At 39.5% G+C, this 26,797-nt stretch overlaps 2 protein-coding genes across 4 annotated transcripts in view; both read left to right on the top strand.

Annotated features, from left to right (window-relative positions):
• Positions 1-10,313, top strand: part of LOC133658946 (zinc finger protein 391-like) — a 13,877-nt gene extending 3,564 nt beyond the window's left edge. For 2 of the 3 annotated variants that reach the window (XM_062061497.1, XM_062061496.1), the window contains exons 2-3: positions 4,682-5,014; positions 7,351-10,313. In XM_062061497.1, coding sequence (XP_061917481.1) covers positions 4,682-5,014; positions 7,351-8,462 — 1,445 coding nt within the window. In that variant the 3' untranslated portion in view covers positions 8,463-10,313. The remainder of the gene's footprint in view (positions 1-4,681; positions 5,015-7,350) is intronic. The other variant, XM_062061498.1, reaches the window with a different exon arrangement.
• Positions 10,314-10,836: 523 nt separating this feature from the next.
• Positions 10,837-25,628, top strand: LOC133658945 (oocyte zinc finger protein XlCOF6-like). The gene is made up of 3 exons (XM_062061495.1): positions 10,837-11,282; positions 15,067-15,399; positions 23,317-25,628. The coding sequence occupies exons 1-3, from the start codon at positions 11,174-11,176 to the stop codon at positions 24,999-25,001; spliced, it is 2,127 nt and encodes a 708-aa protein (XP_061917479.1). The 5' UTR covers positions 10,837-11,173; the 3' UTR covers positions 25,002-25,628.
• The last annotated feature ends 1,169 nt before the right edge of the window (positions 25,629-26,797 follow it).

Genomic DNA, 26,797 nt, shown 5'->3' with positions numbered 1-26,797 from the left:
GAATGTACAAGGAAAACAGGATGGGGCCTAGAATGGATCCCTGGGGGACACCACAGTAAAGCGGAGCAGAAGAAGAGGTGGCGTCCCCCAGCCTGACAGAGAAGGACCTCTCTGACAGGTAGGATCTGAACCACTCTAATGCAGTCCCCCTGACACCCACACAGTCTCTCAGGCGGTCTAAAATAATTGTGTGGTCGACTGTATCAAAGGCAGCTGTAAGATTTAAAAGCACTAAAATGGCAGAGCTACCAGAATCAGACATTAAAAGCAAGTCATTAAAAACCTTTAAAAGTGCAGATTCAGTACTGTGCAAAGCCTTGTATCCAGACTGAAATGGATCTAAAGTGCTATTTTCATCTAAAAAAGGCTGCAGTTGCGCTAAAACACATTTCTCCAGAATTTTTGACACAAACGGTAATTTTAACATCAGGCTACCTAGAGAGGCTACTGTCAACAACTTGTGATCTGATTGGCTATCGCAACTGTCTATCAATTCTATGTGTTCTCAAATTCATCCACTAACGGTCCCGGTGAGTATCCAATCACAGAACGCGTACATGTCACGTTCAACGTGAGGCCAGCTAGAATGCCTTACTGACAACAACTCCTGATCTGATTGGCTATCGCAACTGTCTATCAACTGTTTGAGTCCGTCCACTTACAGTGCACAGACGCCTTACAGCATGGCAACATATGCTAGCTGAATTCTGATTGGGTACAAACTCTAACCTAAAAACAACAGCACTGGAAGGAGCATAATATGACATGAAGAGAATATGAATACTTTTGGATATTTAGGGAAAGTAAATAAAAAAATACTTTTATCTTTAATTATTATCAGGATTTCTGGTTATGTTAGGCCAGCAGAGAAGGCCTTGCTGGCCCTGTCAGCCCACCACTGATATATAGATATATCTATAATTAAGGGGTTTGTATGTTCTCTATATCCAACATTATGTATTATTCTAACTGACCTCTTTTGTATCAAAGGAAGTGTACTTTTGTAGTTATTTTCCCATATTTCTACACAGTAACACAGACATGGTAACACTAGTGAGCAATTGAGTATGAAGGGATTTTTGATCTAGATTAGAACATGTTTTGCTTTATTCAATATTGAAATATTTCTTGCCACTTTATGTTGTATATTTTTATGTGAGACTTCCAGTTCATTTCATCATCTTAATGTTGCATCCAAGAAAATGTGGTCTCCTTTACCCTGTCAGTTTCTACTCCGTCTATTTGTATTTGTGTCTGACTTTCTCTTCTGCTGTTACCGAATAGCATTATTTTAGTTTTACTGAGATTCAAAGATAGTCTGTTTTCGTCAAAACATCTGTTTAATTTGTTCATTCTGTTATTTTTTTTAGCTTGTGGGGGTTCTCTCCTGTACAAAACGCAGTTGTGTTGTCGGCAAATCATACTAACTTTACGTCCTTTGTAACTTTACATATGTCGTTCATGTCGAGACTAAGCAATTTTGGTCCAAGTATTAACTTTTATTAGCAATAAAAGCTAGAAAAAAAATAAGAGCCTCAGATTTAGTGGTTTCTTCTGGACGCTACAATACATTACTTGACTTTAATTTGTTTTCTCGTGTAAAACTCTCATTTTGAAGGAGTGGCGGCTTTTATTTTGCCGAGGCAGGCCGCGATAATCAATGACATATAGGGGAAACCCAGCATTTGCCTATGGCAGTCGGCAAATGTTATGACTGCAGCTGTTAATTGTTATGGTATTGTGGGGAGGAAACAAAACTGAATTACAGTCTAATGCTGTCACCATATGTGGTTTATTTTATCGCCAGTAGATGGCACCTTTGTACTACTTTTTGTTATGTTTCACAGGTAAATGCATTGTGCTGTAAATTGAGAGTTTTATATTAATGCATAGTTTTGTTTTTTATTACAGAAGTACTACTGTGCTACTACCACTTTATATAATATACTGCACTATTATACTGTATAGATGTGTTGATGCATATCAGCCACTTAATGATGTTTTGGAGTCCCATCTCTTCATCCCTTCATCTTGACGTCAAGCATTAGAGCAGTCAAGTACGAGGTCAAAGACAAACACACTTCCTGCCTTCACAATAAAATGCTGTGCTGATCGGACTGCAAATCTAAGTATTTAGTAAGTTTACAATTGTATTGCTTGTTAAAAAATAAGAATGTATTCATACTGTTCGTTATTATACAGATCCATTGCTTGCTTGCGTTTGTTGAAAAATACCTGAGAAGAGGACTCTGAAAGAATAAACTCATATTAAATAGCACTATCGAGGAAACATCGTATTGCTCTATTTATTTTTCATTTTTGGTGTTTTTTTTGTTTATTTCATTTCTACGAAGTAATTCCAGCCCATTAAAAAGCAAGCTGCTGTCCACAAATGGCCCTTGGGCCGCACTTTGAACACTGGACCTGGTTTATTTACATATATTATTCCGCCCCCCACCTGAATAATGCAATTTAGTTTGGTAAATATGAAAACAGTCTTTCAATTATAGATTACAAATTTCCAACTTGAAGCAGTTTATTCATAATCCCCACAATGGAGTTAAAGTAAAACTAAGCACACAAAGAAAATTACATGAATATACACAGGAAGTACAAATACATGAATTAATTGTGTTGAATAAACAACACAGTTTCGTATAAACTGAAAAAAAGCAATACAATTATACAGGATAATGGTTGGCACTTATGCCGCTGGCTTAATGCTAACATACCATTGAATATCCTATTGACAGTCTACCGAAGTTTATTTTGTCTTGGTAAAAGTACGCTTTGAGATAGAAGCCAGGACAGATGATGTGTATTCCTCCATGGGGCGGCGTGTCGAAGTTGGTAGAGTGGCTGTTCCAGCAATCGGAGTGTTGCTGGTTACTGGGGTTCAATTCCCACCTTCTACCTTCCTAGTCACGTCCGTTGTGTCCTTGGGCAAGACACTTCACCCTTTGCCTCTGATGGCTGCTGGTTAGCGCCTTGCATGGCAGCTCCCGCCATCAGTGTGTGAATGTGTGTGTGAATGGGTAAATGTGGAAATACTGTCAAAGCGCTTTGAGTACCTTGAAGGTAGAAAAGCGCTATACAAGTATAACCCATTTATCATTTATTATTTATGTCCTCTTCTCCATCCTGTGTGGTCGCTGCTCTGAACATCTGACAACAAGCTATCCATCCACTTGGGTAAAACAGAATCCATCCTGTTTGGGTCCCACATCAAACTTAAGAGAGTCAATCACTTCACCATAAAAGTAGGTGACAGTGTCATCACCAGGAAAGATGAGGTCACCTACCTAGGTTCCATTCTAGAGGCTAACCTTTCCTGTGATAAAATGGCAACCAAGGTAATCAAAAAGGTTAACCAACGAACGAGATTTCTCTACAGAATTTCCTCTCTGGTCAACAAAAGCACCTTGAGGATTCTGGCGGGAACTCTCGTTCAACCCTTTTTCGATTACGCATGCACCTCCTGGTACCCTAGCACCTCCAAAACCCTCAAATCTAAACTCCAAACATCTCAGAACAAGCTAGTCAGGTTACTTCTAGACCTCCACCCCAGATCCCACCTCACTCCTACCCACTTCTCTAAAGTGGGCTGGCTCAAGGTGGAGGACAGAGTTAAACAACTTGCACTGAGCCTAGTCTATAAAATCCGCTACACCTCCCTGATACCGAAGTACATGTCAAACTACTTCCTTAACGTAAATGACCGCCATAACCACAACACCAGGGGGTGCTCCACTAACCACGTTAAACCCAGATTCCGAACTAACAAAGGTCTTAACTCATTCTCTTTCTATGCCACATCAATGTGGAATGCGCTCCCAACAGGTATAAAAGAAAGGGCATCTCTATCCTCCTTCAAAACCGCTATAAAAGTTCACCTCCAGGCAGCTACAACCCTAAACTAACACCCTACCCGGATTGCTAATAATCAAATGTAAACAATCAAATGCAGATTCTTTTTCTTATGCCTTCTGATCTCTCTCTCTCTCTCTCTCTCTCTCTCTATGTCCACTACCCCCCCCACCCCCCCACCCCACCCCCCCTCCACACTCCTGATTGTAAATAATGTAAATAATTCAATGTGATTATCTTGTGTGATGACTGTATTATGATGATAGTATATATGATAGTATATATCTGTATCATGAATCAATTTAAGTGGACCCCGACTTAAACAAGTTGAAAAACTTATTCGGGTGTTACCATTTAGTGGTCAATTGTACGGAATATGTACTTCACTGTGCAACCTACTAATAAAAGTCTCAATCAAAAACCAGTCTGTGCACTGAAAGCAGTCCTGGAGCACAGAAGCTGTGTCATTGGGCCACAAAGTGACACTCCTTAATCTGGGTCTGGACCTTTCACCAGAGGACAGTAGCTGTAAAAACCAAGCTGTGCTCTGTATGTGACGTGTATGTTTGTAGGGATGGGTACAGGATTCAGTACTTTTATAGGTACCGACCAAAGTCCGTCGGTACTACTGGGTACCAATTCATGTCAAATTAAACGGTGCCATTTTCGACACCTTTGTGGCACGTGACACCATGACATAAATGATACCTTTTACCCATCACACTTTCCACTTGTAAAATAGTTATATTTCATGTACTATGTGATATTCTACATGTCTGAGTGAAAATGTCTTGTTTTTGTTTGTGTCTTGCAGATGTCCCGCACCTGATTGGATGTCAGCAAGAAAGTCTCACTATGTCACAGGGGGGTAGCTCAGGGGGGGAACAGCCCCCTCATTTTAAAGAGAAAGAGGAGGAGCCACGGCGCCAACACAATAAGGAGGAATACAAGGAGCCACAAACTTGTCACGTAAAACAGGAAGAGGAGTATCCACAACCCAACCACTTTATAGAGGAAGAGGAGGGAGATTGTCTTCTAGGGCAGGAGGAGGCGGATCTCACCAAGTTTCCACTGACTGTTGTCTCTGTGAAGACTGCAGACCATGAAGACCAACCACCTGAGTCCTCACAGCTTCATCACAGTCCAAGTAAGCAGAACATCCAGATATGATTGTAACGGTTTTTCATCCAGGATCCAACACGTTGGAAATATTTTGTCATAAAGGAGCACTCCAGAAAAAACTTGGCTCTCCTAGTACCACCCTAATGACCAACATTAAAATACAGTAGTGTAGTAGGCCCAAGTATCCATTAAAAACATTTAACAAGTTTATTTAATATTTTTGACCACTCTAACATTACACACAGTTTGAAGAAGAACATTGGAAATATAGGAAAATGAAACACTGTGCTTTAACCAAGTGCTTCTTTGGCGTACCACTAGATTAAGCCTGTGTACCACTAGTGGTACACATACAACAGTTGGAGAATACCTGGTCTAAAAAAACAAGCAACCTGCTGTTCACCATGAGGACAAATAAACAACTTCTTAAGTTTGGTCTCCTGAAACCACAAGAGCTAAAACATAACCAGGGTTTCCTGCAGCGCTTTGTTGTTAAGGCGGCCGCCTTAACAATAAAGAGCCACCGCCTAAACTAAAGTCTTAACAAGCGGCTCCACTTAGGTCTGCCTCTGCCTCTGTCAGTACGTCTCTGCAGCACCCAGCATTGTCCTACCCACATAACCATCTGATTGGTTACACGCAGAGCGGTAACAGCCAATCAGCAGTGCGTATTCAGAGCGCATGTAACAGCCAATCAGCAGTGCGTATTCAGAGCGCATGGATTCAGTGCTCCTTCGTGGAGTGAGCAGAAAGGTAAGCATAAGGCAGAGGACTCTCCCCAAATTATAATAAACACTTCCAAGTCAACTGCTAGTAACATCACTATAAGCCCTTTGACGTTCTACAAACATAAGCGGCAGCTCAGCTCGCAGTACTCGAGGTGAAGGCTAATTAGCTTTTAGCGTAACGTTAGCTCACTGTGCGGTGTGTGTGTGTGCGTGCGTGTGTTACGGACAGCAAAGCCCTGTCTGTCTGAGACAAAGACAAGCATTATTGACCTACAGATAACAACTAAGTTATTTCACTTTACCCTTTTCTGTGTTGAAGCAGCAAAAAAAGGACATTATGTTAAATAAAGAGTTTCCTGAAGCTGTCTCTGATAGTTGATATAATAATGTAACTGCATCATAAAGCCTACATGAACTCCATGGTGTTCAGGGATGAATAGTCTCTCCTATTGCTATTGTACTATTTTTTCAGCTATAGTTACACTACCGTTCAAAAGTTTGGGGTCACCCAAACAATTTTGTGGAATAGCCTTCATTTCTAAGAACAAGAATAGACTGTCGAGTTTCAGATGAAAGTTCTCTTTTTCTGGCCATTTTGAGCGCTTAATTGACCCCACAAATGTGATGCTCCAGAAACTCAATCTGCTCAAAGGAAGGTCAGTTTTGTAGCTTCTGTAACGAGCTAAACTGTTTTCAGATGTGTGAACATGATTGCACTAGGGTTTTCTAATCATCAATTAGCCTTCTGAGCCAATGAGCAAAAACATTATACCATTAGAACACTGGAGTGATAGTTGCTGGAAATGGGCCTCTATACACCTATGTAGATATTGCACCAAAAACCAGACATTTGCAGCTAGAACAGTCATTTACCACATTAGCAATGTATAGAGTGTATTTTTTAAAAGTTAAGACTAGTTTAAAGTTATCTTCATTGAAAAGTACAGTGCTTTTCCATAAAAAAAAAGGACATTTCAATGTGACCCCAAACTTTTGAACGGTAGTGTACATTAATCATTAGTAATGTAGCAGCCTAGTTTTGAATGGCAGGGTCCCTGCTATCACATGTTGATGAAAATATAACATTTACATAATAAAAATCAACTACAGGCTTCCCAAATGCTGTAATAAATTAAGCATGATGAGTTGAGCGTATGTCAGCATGTAGCCCCACTTTTAACTCTTTTTTTCAAACGCTTATTGCAAACACTTACTTACAGTAAGTCATTAATTTGACTTTGTAAGTCATTATTTTAGTATCTCAGGTAACTAGGACTGTTTTGTTTTGACTTTACGGAAAAAATATCGAGATATATATCGTGTATCGCCATTCAGCAAATGGAGCGGAAAACACAACCAAAAGTTGTAGGCTTCCTCACGCGACGAAGCCGGCCTACGTCACCACAGTCTGTAGTCTATTGCCCCCCAGGCTGTGGTGGCAGCGACGAGGTGGAGACGTGATGGCGACAGGCCGAGTTACACCGATCCTTACACCCACCAACCCCCTTCTGGGGGGAAACACTGATTACATTTACTAAAATAGATTTATACATTGCTTTTGAAACATCACCTTGTTAAAAAAAAAGTGTTAAACCGTCTTTATAATTCACCATTATTCTTATTTGTCCCGCAGACGTCCAGAAGCTGATTGGTTATCAAGAAGAACCTCCCTTTCTGTTGCTGGAGGGAAGCTCACTTTTGAAGCAGGAGGATCCTCATCCCCCCCACATTAAAGAGGAAGAGGAGAATGTCTGGATCACTCAGGAAAGAGAGTGTCTTCTAGGGCAGAAGAAGGCTGATCTCACCAAGTTTCCACTGACTGTTGTCTCTGTGAAGACTGAAGACAAACCACCTGAGTCCTCACAGCTTCATCACAGTCCAAGTGAGGAGAAGAGAGAGGTGGAGCCTCCAAGCAGAAGCTCACCACAACACATGACAACAGAAGCTGATGGAGACCACTGTGGAGGATCACAAGTAGACAACCTTTTAGCTCCACTATCAGATAGTGACGACTCAACATCACACATTAATGTAAATATGAAATCACACATGAAAACATACACAGGGAAAAAAACTTTTGATTGTTCAGTTTGCGGTAAAATATTCTCCCTAAAATGTAATCTTCAAACACACATGAAAACACATACAGGAGAAAAATCTTTCATGTGTTCAGTTTGTGCTAAAGGCTTTGTTAAAAACTCTGATTTGACTCGACACATGAGGACACACACTGGAGAAAAACCTTTCAGTTGTTCAGTTTGCAGTAAAAGATTATCTCACATATATCATATGCAGAGACACATGAGAACGCATACAGGAGAAAAACCTTTCAGTTGTTCAGTTTGCGGTAAAATTTTCTCTGATAAACATAATATGCAAGTACACATGAGAACACATACAGGAGAAAAACCCTTCATATGTTCAATTTGTGCTAAAAGCTTTGTTACAAAGTCTGAGTTGTCGTGTCACATGCGAACGCACACCGGAGAAAAACCTTTTATTTGCTCAGACTGTGGCAAAACGTTTTCGCAGAGGAAAACGATGCTCTCACATATGAGAACACACACAGGGGAAAAACCCTTCAGTTGTTCAATTTGCGGTAAATTGTTCTCCCTAAAAAGTAATGTGCAAATACACTTGGCAACGCACACGGGAAAAAAACCTTACAGTTGTTCAGTGTGTGGTAAAGGATACACTGACAAACGTGTAATGCAAAGACACATGAAAACACACACAGGAGAATAACTTTCTTTTTGGAAGTCCTCTGTCAATAGACTCTGGCAAAGTCAACAATGGTCTACTGAAGGGCTTCTCTAAAGTTGATCCAGGTCCGGATCACAAGTCAGTCTGGATCCAGTGGGGACCCAGCCAGCCCACTTTATGATATTAATTACAAAACACTTTCAAGTTTCTTTTAGGTCCTGGTTAAATATGACATTAACAAATGAGTTGTAATGTTAAATACAGTGTTTTTAAATATGAGTCACTTGATCCTATAAAAGAGAACTGCACTTTTTAGGGGAATTTTGCTTACCATTCACAATCCGTATGTGGGACGAGCACTCAATGTTTTTTTTTCCTTTTTTATGCATTTTAACTCATAAATAAACTTTGGCAAGAGTAATCTACAATGGAGGTGATAGGATTTGCTCTATTCTGCCTATATTCAATCATATTCACTCCACTGAAGGAGAAAGACCTCCTCACCAATTTTACATTTTATTCTATCTGAAGCTTTACTCTGCCTAACAATGCCACTTTGTGCTGTTAACTAATTTCTCCGTCTTCTGTTTTGTCTCCCTCTTTTTCTGATGTGATATCTAGAAATGTGTCCATCATACCTCCTGGCAGGTGTCCTGCCCACCTCCATTTCTTTGATTTGATGGTCAACATGATATCCTATACTCCTGATTTCTGTGTTAAGTCTGTTTTTGACACCCTGTCATTTTTATTTTATTTACACCTATCATTATTCTTTCCGTTCCGTCACCCTAAGTCTTTTCTTTAAACATTTGATGGTTGTCCAGAATTCGGCACCATTTGAGAGATCAGGTTACCGGTACGTCTTTTTGTGTCTTTCTTGCAATCTCCAGGTCTCAGTTGAATTTCAAAGTTTACCAACTTCTCACTTGATGATACACACACATATACTGTGTGTGTGTGTGTATATATATATATGTATATATATATTTAAAAAATATATATATATATATATAAATATATAGCTGCATTGTTAGCCACCTCGTACTGTCCGTATTTTACAATTTAAAATGTATAAAAAAGAAAGACAGATGTGTTCTTGTCTTACCTAGGGATTGTGAATGATGGGCAAAATCCCCATAAAAAAGTGCGATCCCCTTTTAAAAAGAACCGATAGAATATTTTCACTTATTTCCCCCTAAATTCATAAATGGAATAACAACATATTCACATAAAAGTGTTGCGATACTTTCCCAGGAACACGTCACACCCTCACCTTTAACAGACTTATCCTGACATTTGCCACAAAGTCCATCATGACCAATAATATAATTGACATGTACTATTATTAACACCCTGTTACTTCTTTTAGATGCACACTCTGTTCCAACACACATTCGGCACTTTGATCAGCATCAGGCTGTGTTGACCTTTGACCCTGGCCTGTCATAGCATAATTGAATTAGATGAACTGTTGGGATCAGTATACTCAGAGATATGATTTATGTAAGTAGGAATCATGAACTGTTTGGATAATTAATTACTCTTAGTCATGATCAGTGTGTGTATAGTAATATTCTGCAAAGACCAAATGTGTGTTTTTGAAAAAAAAAAAAAGGATGGTTTTACGACCCCTTGCTAGCTAGTACATGTATCGATCACATGTTGACGGACCTTCCCGGAAGCACGAACGTTAAGGACAACATTGTTTAGTTTTGTCATGAGTTGAGGACACTTCTGCTCAAATGTGTGACATGCAGGTGGCAATCATCTATGCTCATGTCATGAGAAATATTATTTTTACACCAAAAAGTGCTGAGTGAGTTCATTATTGTTTTTTGTTTTAAATGTTAGTCTGCCCAGAGACAACAGGTGGAAATTATCCTTTGACTAGAATCTGACATATATGTTGTACATTTGTCATTAATATTTACTGTCTTTTAAAAATATATATATATAAACTATCCCACCTATTGTTTTACATTTTTAAATAAGTGAAATCTTCCAAAAGCTATTGACTGTACTAAATTAATTGTTTTGTCAACAATGTGAATCTCTCTCTCTCTCTCTTTCTCTCTCTCTCTCTCTCTCTCTCTCTCTCTGGTAATAGTAATAGTGTGAAAAATAAGTGTAAATAGAAGTTTGACATATATTGAACGGGGGCCCCTCTGATTTGTTTGTAAATATTGCTTTTATACTATTTTCTATATTTTATTGTCTACAATTCTGTTATAAATTTGATGACATTGTCTTCTCGTTTCCACAAATTGAAAGTCACTAGACTGCTGTTTACAGTTGCGCCACCAGGGGACACTAGATTTAGAGTACACTTTGCATACTCCAGTACAGTAAATGGCGGTATGCATCTTTTTTAAATTAGGCTGCAACCCGCCAGAATAGTAAAAGAAGAAGAAAGACTTCCTGTGCCCACACAGGAAGTAGAATAATAAGCCGACCTCATGTTTTCATACCACCACGGACGTGACACAGCACTGTATTTAAAAAAAATCCTGCGTTAATCTTGTTTTTTCACGTTTGTGCTAATTCGTCTATCGTGTGACAAACTACACTTTATTCATTCTTCGTGTCAGGATGAACTCAAATCGTCTCCATGAGCTTTGAAGCTTCTCAGGCTAGCTTAGTTTAGCTTGGTGGTTAGCTTAGCTTGCTAGCTGCTAACAAAGAGAGGCGGAAGCTATCAACACATCGCTTAGTAGAGACCAAATTTGAGCGTAAAGTGTTGTGATTGTGTGAAAATGTGCGAAAGAAAGGTAGCAGAGTTCGAGGAGAAACTTTCGAACGAGCGACAACGTCAACTACTGGACGCTGTTTTCAAGGAGCCTCAAATTGGGTTGGACAAAACAGGTTTGTTTACTTCTCACTCTCACATGTCAACTAACTTTATATCTCATCATTATCATGAAAGAACACTTAGAATAACTTTACCGAGAGGTAAACCCAAACACCTTTATTGATTTTTTACAGCACACACTAAACAGTCTTTCAATTTAGAGATATAGAGGTATTAATGGATGATAAAATGAACTGGAAATCTCATATACAAAAAAATAAGGTGGCAAAAAACATTTCAGTAATGAATAAAGCAAAATACGTCCTGGGCCAAAAATCACTTCATATTATCTACTGCTCGCTAGTGTTACAAATCTGAGTTATTGTGCAGAAATATGGGGAAATAGCTACTTATGTGCAATGCATTCGTTAACCGTGTTACAAAAAAGATCAATTAGACTGATACATAATGTTGGATATCGAGAACATACAAAAATATGAAAGTCCGATGATTTGGTAAAATTGCAAACAGCTAAAATGATGTACAAAGCATTCTATAACCTGCTACCAAAGAATGTACAACAATTCTTCTCAACTAAAGAGGAGACATATAACCTTAGAGGAAAATCTAATTTAAAACATTTGCATGCACGTACAACACTTAGAACCTTTAGCATAACAGTATGTGGAATTAAATTATGGAATGGATTAAGTAAAGAAGTTAAACATTGTACTGCTATGATCCAGTTGTTGTTCAAATTAATAGTGCTTACAAAGTACAAAGAAGAATTATGAGAAATATGTTCAACCTTATTGAAAATAACATATTCTTCATCTCAATATGTTAATAATGACTGACTTAATTATATACTACAAAACTGTTGTATTACTTATTCACGGATGTCATTTTACTATTAAAAAAGTCAGTAAATGAATGTATATATTTGTAAACGTTCTGAAGTGGAAAAGGGGTAGGATTAAATAAGCTTTGCTTCTTCCTACTCCTTTTCGGACATGATGTAAAGTGAAATGATATGGAATTATTGTGTGATGTATTATGCTGTAAGTGTGTTCATGTTCCAAATAAACTAAATAAAGAAAGAAAGTACATTTATATGCACACAAACTACACATCCACCCAAGAATCATGTTAAATCGACAATATCGTTTGGTATAAACTGAAAAAAGCAATACAATTAGCTTAATGCTAACGTGCAATTAAATATCCTATTGACAGGCTACCATAATTTATTTTATCTTGGTAATTTGTCCTGGTGGTGGAGACAACGCAGCACACTTTGAGATAGAAGCCATGTCTACTCTATCCAGTCTGTGCACTGAGAGCAGTCCTAAAGCACAGAAGCTGCATCATTGGGCCACAAAGTGACACTCCTTAAAGGGGAACTGCACGTTTTTTAATTTTTTTCCCGCAATTCTTATATAAGAGAACTTAACATATGTTTTTTGGTAGCACTTTAGTATGGAGAACATATTTGCCATTAATTAGTTGCCTATTAACATGCAAATTAGTAATTCATTGGTACTTATTAATGCCTTATCCTGCATGGCCTTATTATACAACCAGTAAGCCATTAACTAAGAGTCGTCCCTCAATAACCTTAGAATTATTGCTTATTAGTAACCCTAACCCTTATATGTTCCCCTAGAGTCCAAATAACTCAAAATTAAGTCTTTGTTACTTAGAATATGTTCCCCATACTAAGGTGTTACAGTTTTTTTATATATGCGATTTTTAAATAAATGCGATCAAAAGTCTGCTTACAATGGAGACAAATGGAAGTCGCTCTATTCTGCCTGTAAAAGTCCTTAAAATACAACCAAACACCTCCATTTAGATTTTATATACATACTGTTAGTATACAGGTATATGAAATGTAGTAACAGGCACTTTATATTAAAATGTAATATTTACGTATTTTGATCATTTTAAGCATAATTTCAAAAACGCATCACAACGTTCGCTTTTTTTCTTCAACATCATCACTGATTATTACTCACTGCAGACTTCATGAGAGCCAACCAACCTAATAAAACATCACTTACTGTACAATGTCTGCTGTCATTAGGATGTCAATAGATATAATCTTGTTTTGGTCCTGTTTAGATGAAGAATGACTTCTAATCCTCGCAAAGAAAAGGGGGTTGGAACCAAGTGTCTTTTCGTGTTGTTCTTGCCAATGCTGGGTCTAAATTGGCTGTCAAAGTGTACCAACTTGACGGAATATGTCCTTGGCCTTCTGTTATCCATGTGAGAGGCATGATTTATGATCTACAATAAACTTTCACAAGCAAGGAAGGAGGTTACCACTCGATATAAATATAGCAGCTAATAATCAAATGTAAACAATCAAATGCAGATACTTTTTCTTATGCCTTCTGATCCCTCCCTCCCTCTCTCGCTCTCTTTCTCTCTCTCTCTATATATGTCCACTACTTGCTGTCCATATCCTACCCCCCACCCCCTCCACACCCCTGATTGTAAATAATGTAAATAATTCAATGTGATTATCTTGTGTGATGACTGTATTATGATGATAGTATATATGATAGTATATATCTGTATCATGAATCAATTTAAGTGGACCCCGACTTAAACAAGTTGAAAAACTTATTCGGGTGTTACCATTTAGTGGTCAATTGTACGGAATATGTACTTCACTGTGCAACCTACTAATAAAAGTCTCAATCAATCAATCAATCAGCGTAAACTAGAGATGACGGCGACGCTATAAATAGTTGGTCTGCGTTAGCGCTTATAATAACAATATGACTAACTCTTGGTTATTATTCAAGTCACCAAATGTCAGTGGAATATTGTTGGCAGTTATGCATTGGGTTTTATGGGCAGACTACAGGACCTCTATTGGCTACGTTGACTGTAAGTGTTGTTGAAACTTACACTTAATATTTGTTTTAAGGGTTAATATTTTTTGTTGAAAAGTATTATGGTTGTGAATCCATATTACATTTTTTGTAAATAAGACACATTTTGTTTACTATAAAAGGGCAATTTATTTCCTTTGTTACACCGCTATTCTCGCGAGGTTTTGGTTTAGTATGAGAGGTTGCGAGACCTGCATTCGCCCAGACATGCAAAAGACTTTGAGCGAGCCATCAGCAGCAGCAAGAACATTTAGCTAGCTCAACAAGGTATTTTGTCATATTATTGTCGAATTATTCTGTATATTTATAAAGTACATTGGTTTAATTATTGTACACTCATTTAGTATGCACAAGACTGAAATATTTGCTGCCCAAGAACCTCCGAAGTGGCAGGCGGCCACGAGGTAGCTATTTTGTTTAGCACTTTATTTGCCTGTGACTGAACTATGTCTGAAGCATTGTATTTCATGTCCTGTCCTGTAGTTTTCACGGCATAAACCCAAGTAAAGAGCCCGTCTTTAAGAAGCCGTGCCTGTGTTGTCATTTCGGTCATTCCTAAATATTTTGAACGACAGGCAAAATTCCCCAAACAAGTCCAGGCCCCTTTGATGTGGGCCTGGACCTTTCACAGAGGACATCCGAAGATGGAAATGTGATCGTGAGAAGCTGAGGTGTGGTTGGGGGAGGGCTCTGTATGTGACGTGTATGTTTGTAGTGATGGATACAGAATTCGGTGCTTTAATAGGTACTGACCGAAGTACGTCCCTGCTAACGGGTACTGATTCATTTAAAATCAAACAGGGCGATATATTTGAATACCTTTGTTGCACGTGACGTCATGACATAAGTTACACATTTTCCCATCACATTGTCCACTTGTGAAATATTTATATTTCATGCACTATAAAATATCCTTCATGTCTGAGTTGAAGTGTGTTGGTTTTGTGTCTTGCAGATGTTCAGCAGCTGATTGGACGTCAGAAAGAAAGACTCCGTAAGTCGGAGGGGGGGAACTCCACCTTGAAGCAGGAGGATCCGCTGCACCATCTTCTTAAAGAGGAAGATCTCCAGCCCGCTGATGTTAAAGAGGAAGACGAGGACCTACAGCCCCCTGGTGTAGAAGAAGAAGATCCACAACCCCCTCACATTGAAGAACAAGGGGAGGGAGAGTTTCTTCTAGGGCAGGAGGAGGCGGATCTCACCAAGTTTCCACTGACTGTTGTCTCTGTGAAGACTGAAGACCATGAAGACAAACCACCTGAGTCCTCACAGCTTCATCACAGTCCAAGTAAGCACAACATCCAGATATCATCTAATACAATGTTTGTAACAGATTTTCATCCAGGGTACAGCATTCTTCTCACATTGGAGATATACTTGCTTTAACAAAGCCATCTTTGTTAATCATCAACAATGTAATTGCTGAGTTGCAACCATGTGACCTAGAAGACGTCCCCCTACCTCACATGGTCAAATGAAGGCAAACATTCAATATGGCTACTGTTTATTTACCTTTTGCAGCGCATATGTCAGCGCATTTTAAAGGTTTAGTTGTGAATATACGCAAAGAATACTAAATGTCGGGAGTTTTAATCGTTACATACCTATTCGTGCATCGATCAGTAAGATAAGTAATGACATTAACATATCCCATCACTGCTGTGTAATTGTTGTCTGTCAGTGTTTGTTTCTTTGCAATTAATAATTAATTTACCACGTGCTGTATATGGGCTAGGACAGGGGTCGGCAACCCGCGGCTCCGGAGCCGCATGCGGCTCTTTGACCACTCTGATGCGGCTCAGCTACATACTTGCCGACCCCCCGATTTTCCCAGGAAACTTGTGGATCTCAGTGCCTCTCATAGATAACTCCCAGGGAAAATATAATCATATTTACACTCTAATTACTATATAAAGGGAGTGCCCTAATTGTACTGCAATAATTGTCCTCTATAGCATTTACAAACAGTGTGCCAGTCCGGCCACATGTTGTATGTAGCTTTTACTTGCACACATAGGAGACAGCAAAGCATACTTACTCATCAGCCACACAGCTTACACTGACGGTAGCCGTATCAAACAACTTTAACATTGTTACGTTACAAATATGCGCCACACTGTGAACCCACACCAAAAAAGAATGAAAAACACATTTCTGGAGAACATCCCACCGTAACACAACATAAACACAACACAACCAATACCCAGAATCCCATGCAGCCCTAACTCTTCCGGTCTACATTATACACCCCCGCTACCACCAAATCCCCCCACACATCAACCCCCCCCCCCCACCCCCCCTCCCCCCCTCTCCGTGCGTTGGTTGCGCGGAAGAGTTAGGGTTGCATGGGATTCTGGGTATTGGTACCGTCAGTGTAAGCTGTGTGGCTGCTGAGCTAGTACGCCTTGCTGTCACTTACGTGAGCAAGCCGAAACTGCATTCTACATGTGGTCGAGCAGGTACACTGTTTGGGCAGACTGAAGAGGGCGCCAAAAGCAGTGCCATCACACCCTGATATCCGGTAGTGTCCCGGGAAAAATGAGAGGGTTGGCAAGTATGACGCTATCCAGCGCCATTCATTCAAAACTCGCGGGCCGCACTAACATCAAATATCCACATTATAGTGCGTGCCAGTGCGTGTGTCTGAGACCCCTGGTTAACATAGCACAAAGCATTTAAGCTTTGTATGCGGTGTTTTTCATTTTAAATTTAAAAATTTTTTTTGTGGCTCCCATTATTTTCTTTAATTTGTGAAACCTGCCAAAATGGCTCTTTGAGTGGTAAAGGTTGCCGACCCCTGGGCTAGGATATACTTTATTTATCCCACAATGGGAAATTGATGTGGTTGCAGTGCAGACAAAAACACAAACAAAACAAGGCAAACAATTCATTAAAATAACAAGAAGGAAACATCAAGTAACACAAAGGACATAAAATACGTTAGGAGAGCACATTGATGCAACCAGCCGCCACTAAAGTGGCACCATTTCTACACACAGCTACAAAAGTAAAAAAGAAAAATAATACGCAAATAGTAAATATTGCACACATACAATTGCACCAGGCATAGAAAAACAAAAATAAGAACATCATTTCAACACCCATCGTCTGCTGGGGTTTGGGGGCAGCACAGCCAGAGACAGGAATAGACCCAACGAAGCAACCAAGAGAGCTGACCTTGTCCTAGGCTGCCCACTAGCCCTCGGCAAATGTCCGGTCTGCGCAAATGAGTCGGAATCAAGCCAGGGAGACCGAAGACTCCGATACAGGCTCATTCTGCCAGGGCTCCGTGAACCTCGTCCTCGCTCCGTAATCCCGTCTCTTCCTCGCATCTCCTCAGGTATCTCCACGCCAGTGTTCATTTTGTTGACTACAAATTTTTGTCCCAGTTATCGCCAACAATCAAATGTTCCTTGTCTAAAATAGCTTGATAACAAATCACAACTGCACATGGACTAAAACAATGACACAATTAAAGGCCTACTGAAATGAGATTTTCTTATTTAAACGGGGATAGCAGGTCCCTTCTATGTGTCATACTTGATCATTTCGCGATATTGCCATATTTTTGCTGAAAGGATTTAGTAGAGAACATCGACGATAAAGTTCGCAACTTTTGGTCGCTGATAAAAAAGCCTTGCCTGTACCGGAAGTAGCGTGACGTCACAGGTTGTGGAGCGCCTCACATCTGCACATTGTTTACAATCATGGCCACAAGCAGCAAGAGCGATTCGGACCGAGAAAGCGACGATTACCCCATTAATTTGAGCGAGGATGAAAGATTTGTGGATGAGGAAAGTGAGAGTGAAGGATTAGAGGGCAGTGGAAGCGATTCAGATAGGGAAGATGCTGTGAGAGGCGGGTGGGACCTGATATTCAGCTGGGAATGACTAAAACAGTAAATAAACACAAGACATATATATACTCTATTAGCCACAACACAACCAGGCTTATATTTAATATGCCACATAACAAACACCTCCCCCCTCCCTTCCATATAACCCGCCAATACAAATCAAACACCCGCACAACACACTCAATCCCACAGCCCAAAGTACCGTTCACCTCCGCAAAGTTCATATAGCACATATAGTTCCCCAAAGTCACGTACGTGACATGCACATAACAGCACTCACGTACGGGCAAGCGATCAAATGTTTGGAAGCCGCAGCTGCGTACTCACGGTAGCGCGTATCCAACTCAAAGTCCTCCTGGTAAGAGTCTCTGTTGTCCCAGTTCTCTACGTGTTTGTGTCTGCAGCCGGCCGCTAATACACCGCTTCCCACCTACAGCTTTCTTCTTTGCTGTCTTCATTGTTCATTAAACAAATTGCAAAAGATTCACCAACACAGATGTCCAGAATACTATGGAATTTTGCGATGAAAACAGACGACTTGATAGCTGGCCACAATGCTGTCCCAAAATGTCTTCTACAATCCGCGACGTCACGCGCAGGTGTCATCATACCGAGACGTTTTCAGCAGGATATTTCGCGGGAAATTTAAAATTGCACTTTACTAATCTAACCCGGCCGTATTGGCATGTGTTGCAATGTTAAGATTTCATCATTGATATATAAACTATCAGACTGCGTGGTCGATAGTAGTGGGTTTCAGTAGGCCTTTAAGTCGACGAATAATAACAAGATAAATGTTGACAGAGACAAAATCCAATCATATTTAATTTTGTCTTTAGGCGGGTGAATAAGTTAAGAATCTATCCAATCATAGCATGTGGGAGTGGGGCGGGGTGTCAATCATGGAGTAGATCCAATCCAAACACGTGTCTTTGCAAGGCACAGTGTTCGGATTTTTCAATGGGAAACAAGACTGTATTGTAGGGACGTAACGATGAACGGTAATAATGATAACCGTGGCAAAACTCTGTTACCCTTTTAAGTTAAAATGATAAAAAAAACAAGATTGACAACTGCACTTTGGTAAACTCACAAACTGACTGGCGCCAGCTCGCTAGCTTAAAGGCCTACTGAAAGCCACTACTACCGACCACGCAGTCTGATAGTTTATATATCAATGATGAAATCTTAACATTGCAACACATGCCAATACAGCCGGGTTAACTTATAAAGTGCAATTTTAAATTTCCCGCTAAACTTCCGGTTGAAAACGCCTTTGAATGATGACGTATGCGCGTGACGAAGCCAGTGAAACAGAAGTATCGGTACCCCATTGAAAACAATACAAAATAGCTCTGTTTTCATCTCATAATTCCACAGTATTCTGGACATCTGCGTTGGTGAATCTTTTGCAATTTGTTTAATGAACAATGGAGATTGCAAAGAAGAAAGTTGTAGGTGGGATCGGTGTATTAGCGGCTGGCTGTAGCAACACAACCAGGAGGACTTACTTGGATAGCAGACGCGCTAGCCGGAGCTAGCCGCCAACCGCACGGATGATCGGGTGAAGTCCTTCGTCGCGCCGTCGATCGCTGGAACGCAGGTGAGCACGGGTGTTGATGAGCAGATGAGGGCTGGCTGGTGTAGGTGGCGCGCTAATGTTTTTATCATAGCTCTGTGAGGTCCCGTTATACTAAGTTAGCTTCAATGGCGTCGTTAGCAACATAATTTTTAAGCTTCGCCAAGCTGGAAAGCATTAACCGTGTATTTACATGTCCCTGGTTTAATAGTATTGTTGATCTTCTGTCTATCCTTCCAGTCAGGGATTTATTTATTTTGTTTCTATATGCAGTTAAGCACGATGCTATCACGTTAGCTCCGTAGCTAAAGTGTTTCGTCGATGTATTGTCGTGGAGATAAAAGTCACTGTGAATGTCCATTTCGCGTTCTCGACTTTCATTTTCAAGAGGATATAGTATCCGAGGTGGTTTAAAATACAAATCCGTGATCCACAATAGAAAAAGGAGAGAGTGTGGAATCCAATGAGCCAGCTTGTACCTAAGTTACGGTCAGAGCGAAAAAAGATATATTCTGCACTGCATTCTAGTCCTTCACTCTAACGTCCCTCATCCACGAATCTTTCATCCTTGCTCAAATTAATGGGGTAATCGTCGCTTTCTCGGTCCGAATCGCTCTAGCTGCATTGAAAACAATAGGAAAATATGAGGAGATGATCAACTGACTACGTCACGCTACTTCCGGTAGGGGCAAGGCTTTTTTTTTATCAGAGACCAAAAGTTGTGAACTTTATCGTCGTTGTTCTATACTAAATCCTTTCAGCAAAAATATGGCAATATCGCGAAATGATCAAGTATGACACATAGAATGGATCTGCTATCCCCGTTTGAATAAAAAAAATTCATTACAGTAGGCCTTTAAATGCTAACATGAAAACAAGAGATTTTAATTAACGTTTTTCCCCATTAAGAAAGGACATACCCCAATATTAACGTATAAAAACACATTACTGTCTAAGCAACTAAGATATTCAACTGTGCATACTGAATCTACAAGCTGTGCGCTCTTACAACGGAATTATAATGATCGATCTTTCCTCAAAGGAAAGGCGACAAAGTGTTTTTAGGGTGCCTTCACCACGGAACAGAGTAGGACAACGCCCGCCAGATTTATTGCATACTGTAATTATAGTTGATTTTATTCCTTACGCACCTTACTATAGGTACATGTATATATATATATGTGTATATATGGTCAGGAAAAAACACACAAAGGCTACTTCATCCCTAGTTCTGTTTCACAGGTTTTCCTGCTCTTCAGGGGAGTTTATTGAAGCGTCTGTGGCTGTCACATATGTATAGGGCACATTCCATGGGGGCGTGGCGATTACTGAAGGTGTTACACCAGGGGTAGGGAATCTATGGGTCTTTTGATGACTGCATTTGGCTCTCAGATAAATCTTAGCTGACATTGCTTACCACGATAAGTAATGAATAATTCCGCTGGTAATCGCCGTGTTGAAAATAACGTTCAAAATATAAAACATTCTCATGCATTTTAATCCATCCATCCGTTTTCTACCGCACCTGTTCAAGAAGTCGCATTAATGATAAGAAGTATTTTATTTATTATTTGTTAGCTTCAGAATAAAAATGTTATGGGAAAGAATAAAAGACTTATTATACTCTGAAAATGTTGGTCTTACTTAAAAATGCACGCATTTAGTTGTATTCAGTGTTAAAAAAAATATACTACACTACTGTGCAACAGTTACGCAGTAGTGCCCTGCCTCTGTGCCGACATGATGACACCAGTTTGTTGCGTTTGTTTAATGTGGACATGCCGGGGTAGTATATAATTTAAAAAAAAATCTTTCAGGCAAAGGTTACATCTTTTAGCTGCACTGTTGTATGGTGAGCTAGATGCAACAATTTGCCATGTAATAGAGTAATCTATTTTATTGTCTTTTTAAGAGTCCATATGTATTTGCTCAGCTCTGTGGAGTTCCTGAGTTGGGGGCTACGGAATGATGCTGTGTGACTGTTATAACGTGTTTTGAAGGTATTTTCTGTGAGCCCGATATGTCTCTGTGTTTGAGGTGTCCTTGCGGGTGACGTTGGCTTGATAGACAACTGATGCTTTCAAACAGTCTCCGTTAAGTGGGCAGTTAAAGGCCTACTGAAACCCACTACTACCGACCACGCAGTCTGATAGTTTATATATCAATGATGAAATCTTAACATTGCAACACATGCCAATACGGCCGGGTTAACTTATAAAGTGCAATTTTAGATTTCCCGCTAAACTTCCGGTTGAAAATGTCTATGTATGATGACGTATGCGTGTAAAATCAATCGTTGAAACGGAAGTATGCGGACACATTGAATCCTATACAAAAAACTCTGTTTTAATCTCAAAATTCCACAGTATTCTGGACATCTGTGTTGGTGAATCTTTTGCAATTTGTTTAATGAACAATGAAGACTGCAAAGAAGAAAGTTGTAGGTGGGATCGGTGTATTAGCGGCGGACTACAGCAACACAACCAGGAGGACTTTGACTTGGATAGCAGACGCGCTAGCCGCCGAACTCATCTTAACTTCCTCCGTCTCCGGGCCGCCGACCGCATCTGTGATCGGGTGAAGTCTTTCGTCGCACCGTCGATCGCTGGAACGCAGGTGAGCACGGGTGTTGATGAGCAGATGAGGGCTGGCTGGCGTAGGTGGATAGCTAATGTTTTTAGCATAGCTCTGTGAGGTCCGGTTGCTAAGTTAGCTTCAATGGCGTCGTTAGCAACAGCATTGTTAATCTTCGCCAGGCTGGAAAGCATTAACCGTGTAGTTACAGGTCCATGGTTTAATAGTATTGTTGATTTTCTATCTATCCTTCCAGTCAGGGGTTTATTTCGTCTGTTTCTATATGCAGTTAAGCACAATGCTATCACGTTAGCTCCGTAGCTAAAGTGTTTCGCCGATGTATTGTCGTGGAGATAAAAGTCACTGTGAATGTCCACTTCGCGTTCTCGACTCTCATTTTCAAGAGGATATAGTATCCGAGGTGGTTTAAAATACAAATCCGTGATCCACAATAGAAAAAGGAGAGAGTGTGGAATCCAATGAGCCAGCTTGTACCTAAGTTACGGTCAGAGCGAAAAAAGATATGTCTTGCACTGCATTCTAGTCCTTCACTCTAACGTTCCTCATCCACGATTCTTTCATCCTCGCTCAAATTAATGGGGTAATCGTCGCTTTCTCGGTCCGAATCGCTCTAGCTGCATTGAAAACAATGGGGAAATGTGAGGAGCCTTTCAACCGTTGACGTCACGCTACTTCCGGTACAGGCAAGGCTTTTTTTTATCAGCGACCAAAAGTTGCAACTTTATCGTCGATGTTCTCTACTAAATCCTTTCAGCAAAAATATGGCAATATCGCGAAACGATCAAGTATGACGCATAGAATGGATCTGCTATCCCCGTTTGAATAAAAAAATTTAATTTCAGTAGGCCTTTAATTAAAAGCAAGTTTGTATCCCACTTAATAAGCAACCTGCTGTTCAGCATGAGGACAAATGAACAACTTCCTAAGTTTAGTGTCCTTAAACCACAAGAGCCAAGACATATAATTTACTAAAATAGATATAAGTTAGATTAGTTTTGATGTCTTTATTTGTACCCAAAGATAAATATGGCTCGGCGTGAGAGACAGTCTTACAAAACAATATGATGAAAACATTATAAAAAGTAAAATAGCCACACAAGTCAACGTCCCCATCATCATGCTATGCTTTTAAATCATATTACTTCATATTTCACAATAATTCTTATTTGTCCTAGGTGTCCAGCAACTGACTGGTCATCAAAAAGAACCTCTTTCTAAGTTGCTGGAAGTGAGCTCCCTTTTGAAGCAGGAGGAGCCACAGCCCCCCAACATTAAAGAGGAAGAGGAGGAATTCCGGATCACCCAGGAGCAAGCTTGTCTACTAGAGCAGGAGGAGGCGGATCTCACCAAGTTTCCACTGACTGTTGTCTCTGTGAAGTCTGAAGACCATGAAAACAAACCACCTGAGTCCTCACAGCTTCATCACAGTCCAAGTGAGGAGAAGAGAGAGGTGGAGCCTCCAAGCAGCAGCTCACCACAACACATGACAACCGAAGATGATGGAGATTACAGTGGAGGATCACAAGTAGACAACCTCTTAGCTCCACTATCAGATAGTGATGATTCAACATCGCACGTTGATGTAAATATGGGAGGGGAAAAGTGTTCAGTTTGCGGTAAAAGATTATCTCACAAGCACAATTTGCAAAGACACATGAGAACACATACAGGAGAAAAACCTTTCAGTTGTTCAGTTTGCGGTAAAATATTCTCCGAAAAACATTGTATGCAACGACACATGAGAACGCATTCAAAAGAAAAACCTTTCAGTTGTTCGGTTTGCAGTAAAACATTCTCCGAAAAACTTTATATGCAAAGACACATGGGCACGCACATACAAGAAAAACCTTTCATTTGCTCAAACTGTGGCAAAAGATTTTCTCAAAGGGGAATGATGCTGTCACATATGAGAACGCACACAGGAAAACCTTTCAGTTGTTCAGTTTGCTGTAAAAGATTATCTAATGAACATAATATGCTAAGACACATGAGAACACACACAGGTGAAAAACCTTTTATTTGTTCAGTTTGTGCAAAAGGCTTTGTTACAAACTCTGACTTGACTCGACACATGCGAACACACACTGGAGAAAAACCTTTTATTTGCTCAAACTGTGGCAAAAGGTTTGCTCAAAGGGGAATGATGTTACATATGAGAACACACACAGGAGAAAAACCTTTTAGTTGTTCTGTGTGCGGTAAACAATTTTCTCAAAAGAGATTGATGCAGTTACACATGGGAATGCACACAGGTGAAAAACCTTTTATTTGTTCAGTTTGCTCAAAAGGCTTTGGTACAAGCTCTGATTTGACTCGACACATGGGAACTCACACTGAAGAAAAACCTTTCATTTGCCCAGACTGTGGTAAAAAGTTTTCTCAAATGAGAATTATGGTGTTACACATGAGAACACATACAGGAGAAAAACCCTTCAGTTGTGCAGTGTGTGGTCAAAGATACGCTGCAAAACATATCATGCAAAGACACATGAGATCACATACAGGAGAAAAGCCTTTCAGTTGTTCAGTCTGCGGTAAAATATTCTCAGAAAAAGGTTACATGCAAAGACATATGAGAACACATACAGGTGAAAAACCTTATATTTGTTCAGTCTGTGCAAAAGGCTTTGTTAAAAATTCTGATTTGACTCGACACATGCGGACACACACGGGAGAAAAACCTTTCATTTGTTCAAACTGTGGCAAAAAGTTTTCTCTAAAGGGAACAATGCTGTCACATATGAGAACACACACCGGAGAAAAACCTTTCAGTTGTTTAGAGTGTGGTCAACACTTTTCTCGAAGGGGAATGATGCTGTCACATATGAGAACACACGCAGAAAACCTGTCTGTTGTATAGTGTGTGGTAAAAGATACACCGACAAACATATAATGCAAAGACACATGAAAGCAGGCACAGGAGAATAACTTTTCCACTTTGGAAGTCCTCTTTGAATGGATTCCTGCTGAGTCACTAATGGTCTACTGCTGTGTTCAAGTTCTTGAGCACAATTCAGCCTGGACCTAGCCAGCCCTCCTCAAGATATGAATGACATAATGCTGTCAAGTTTCTTTGCGGTACTGGTAAAAAAATATATCAGTAAATGCTTTGTAATGTGTTATGTGTAATGTTAGATAAAGTGTTTTATAAATAAAAATCACAATATGTTTTAACAGCTTGCTTGTTATGTAATTTTAATCTTGTTATGTACTTGTAATCTTTTTATGAAATTTCAATTGTGGATGCTAACTGTGCAGTAAAAGCACGACAGATGGAAATTAGCAAGGTGCTAATATTGTTAACATAACTGCGCATTGTCCTTTAAACAAATACAGATAAGGAACTGCGCTTTGTTTGGAATGTTGCCAGTCATCCACAATCCTTATGTAAGACAAGCACACACGTTTTTGTTTTTTATGCATTCTAACTCGAAAAGCAACACTAGCTAAAGTCAGCTAACAAAGAAGCTCACGGGATTCGCACTATTCTGCCTATAAAGCGCTTTAAAAACATGTAATATACATGATGTAACTATATATGTGTAATAACATTCATAATATGTAATATTTACGTATTTTGTTCATTTTTAGCACTACTAACACTACTAATTATGTCAGACTTCATGAAAGACAACAAAGACTACTTTGGAACAAATGATAATCCAGAATTTCTATATTTTTGAGCCTGAACATACAAAGGATGAGCTACAAGTTTTAGAAGCTGAGTTATAAGCGGCTCCAACAAGAAACAGTTGTGCTAAGTGCTGAACACGAAACATAAACTAGCAACATAATCAAACAATCACTTACTGTACACTGTCTGCTCTCACTGGGTTGCTGACTGATGGGATGTATATATCTACCTGTTTAGATGAAGAATTAATCATACTTTTCCCACAGATAAAGAAACAAAAAGGTTACACAAATGAGCGTCTTATCGGGTCTTTCCCACCATCTCCAGGTTTTTTTAAAAATTGCAATTTATTTAATCATTGTTTTTTAGTTCATTTTTTAAACATTCTGTTAAATTATTTGTTTAAGCTGGAATCAAATTATTTTCAACAACTTTTGGTGTCTTTTTCTTAACAGTGGAACGCTGATAAATGTAAAAAGAACTTCACCTTGCGCAACATTTGTACACAGCTAGCTCGACATACTGTAGTTGTAACAACAAGCATGATTTGCTGCATGTATCATGATACATATTAAAGTGACTCACTCAATGAACAGTTGTGCGTTTGGTCCAGCTGGCCGGGGACATTTTTCCGGTTTATTTTGGGTAATCACTCCATTTATGTCGTAATGGCTTTGCTTCAAGTTCCACATTTGAAGCAGCAAGACACGCTGACATCACTCTCTCGGCTTCCGTCTGCCGGAGGTTGTAAGTGCACTGTTATGAAAACGGAAATAAATCCGCCAAGGAATTAGTTAAAATTACCAAAATACAGTAAATATTGTACATATTACATATTGTTATGAATGTGTCTGTTACAGCATTATATGTATACTTACTTGCAGTGTGTATATTGTACATATTACATATTGTTATGAAGGTACTGTTACTACATTATATAAATACTTACAGTGTGTATATTGTACATATTACATATTCTTATGAAGGTGTCTGTTACTACATTATATATATACATGCAGTGT

The sequence above is a fragment of the Entelurus aequoreus genome, linkage group LG10, assembly GCF_033978785.1.
Source record: "Entelurus aequoreus isolate RoL-2023_Sb linkage group LG10, RoL_Eaeq_v1.1, whole genome shotgun sequence".
In the NCBI taxonomy this organism is placed as follows: Eukaryota; Metazoa; Chordata; class Actinopteri; order Syngnathiformes; family Syngnathidae; genus Entelurus; species Entelurus aequoreus.
This window is presented reverse-complemented; position numbering and strand designations above follow the sequence as displayed.

Coding starts and splice junctions, on each gene's coding strand:
- LOC133658945 (XM_062061495.1), top strand. CDS start 11,174: ATGTGCGAAAGAAAGGTAGCAGAGTTCGAGGAGAAACTTTCGAACGAG. Junction 11,283..15,066: donor AATTGGGTTGGACAAAACAG/GTTTGTTTACTT, acceptor TGTGTCTTGCAG/ATGTTCAGCAGCTGATTGGA. Junction 15,400..23,316: donor ACAGCTTCATCACAGTCCAA/GTAAGCACAACA, acceptor TATTTGTCCTAG/GTGTCCAGCAACTGACTGGT.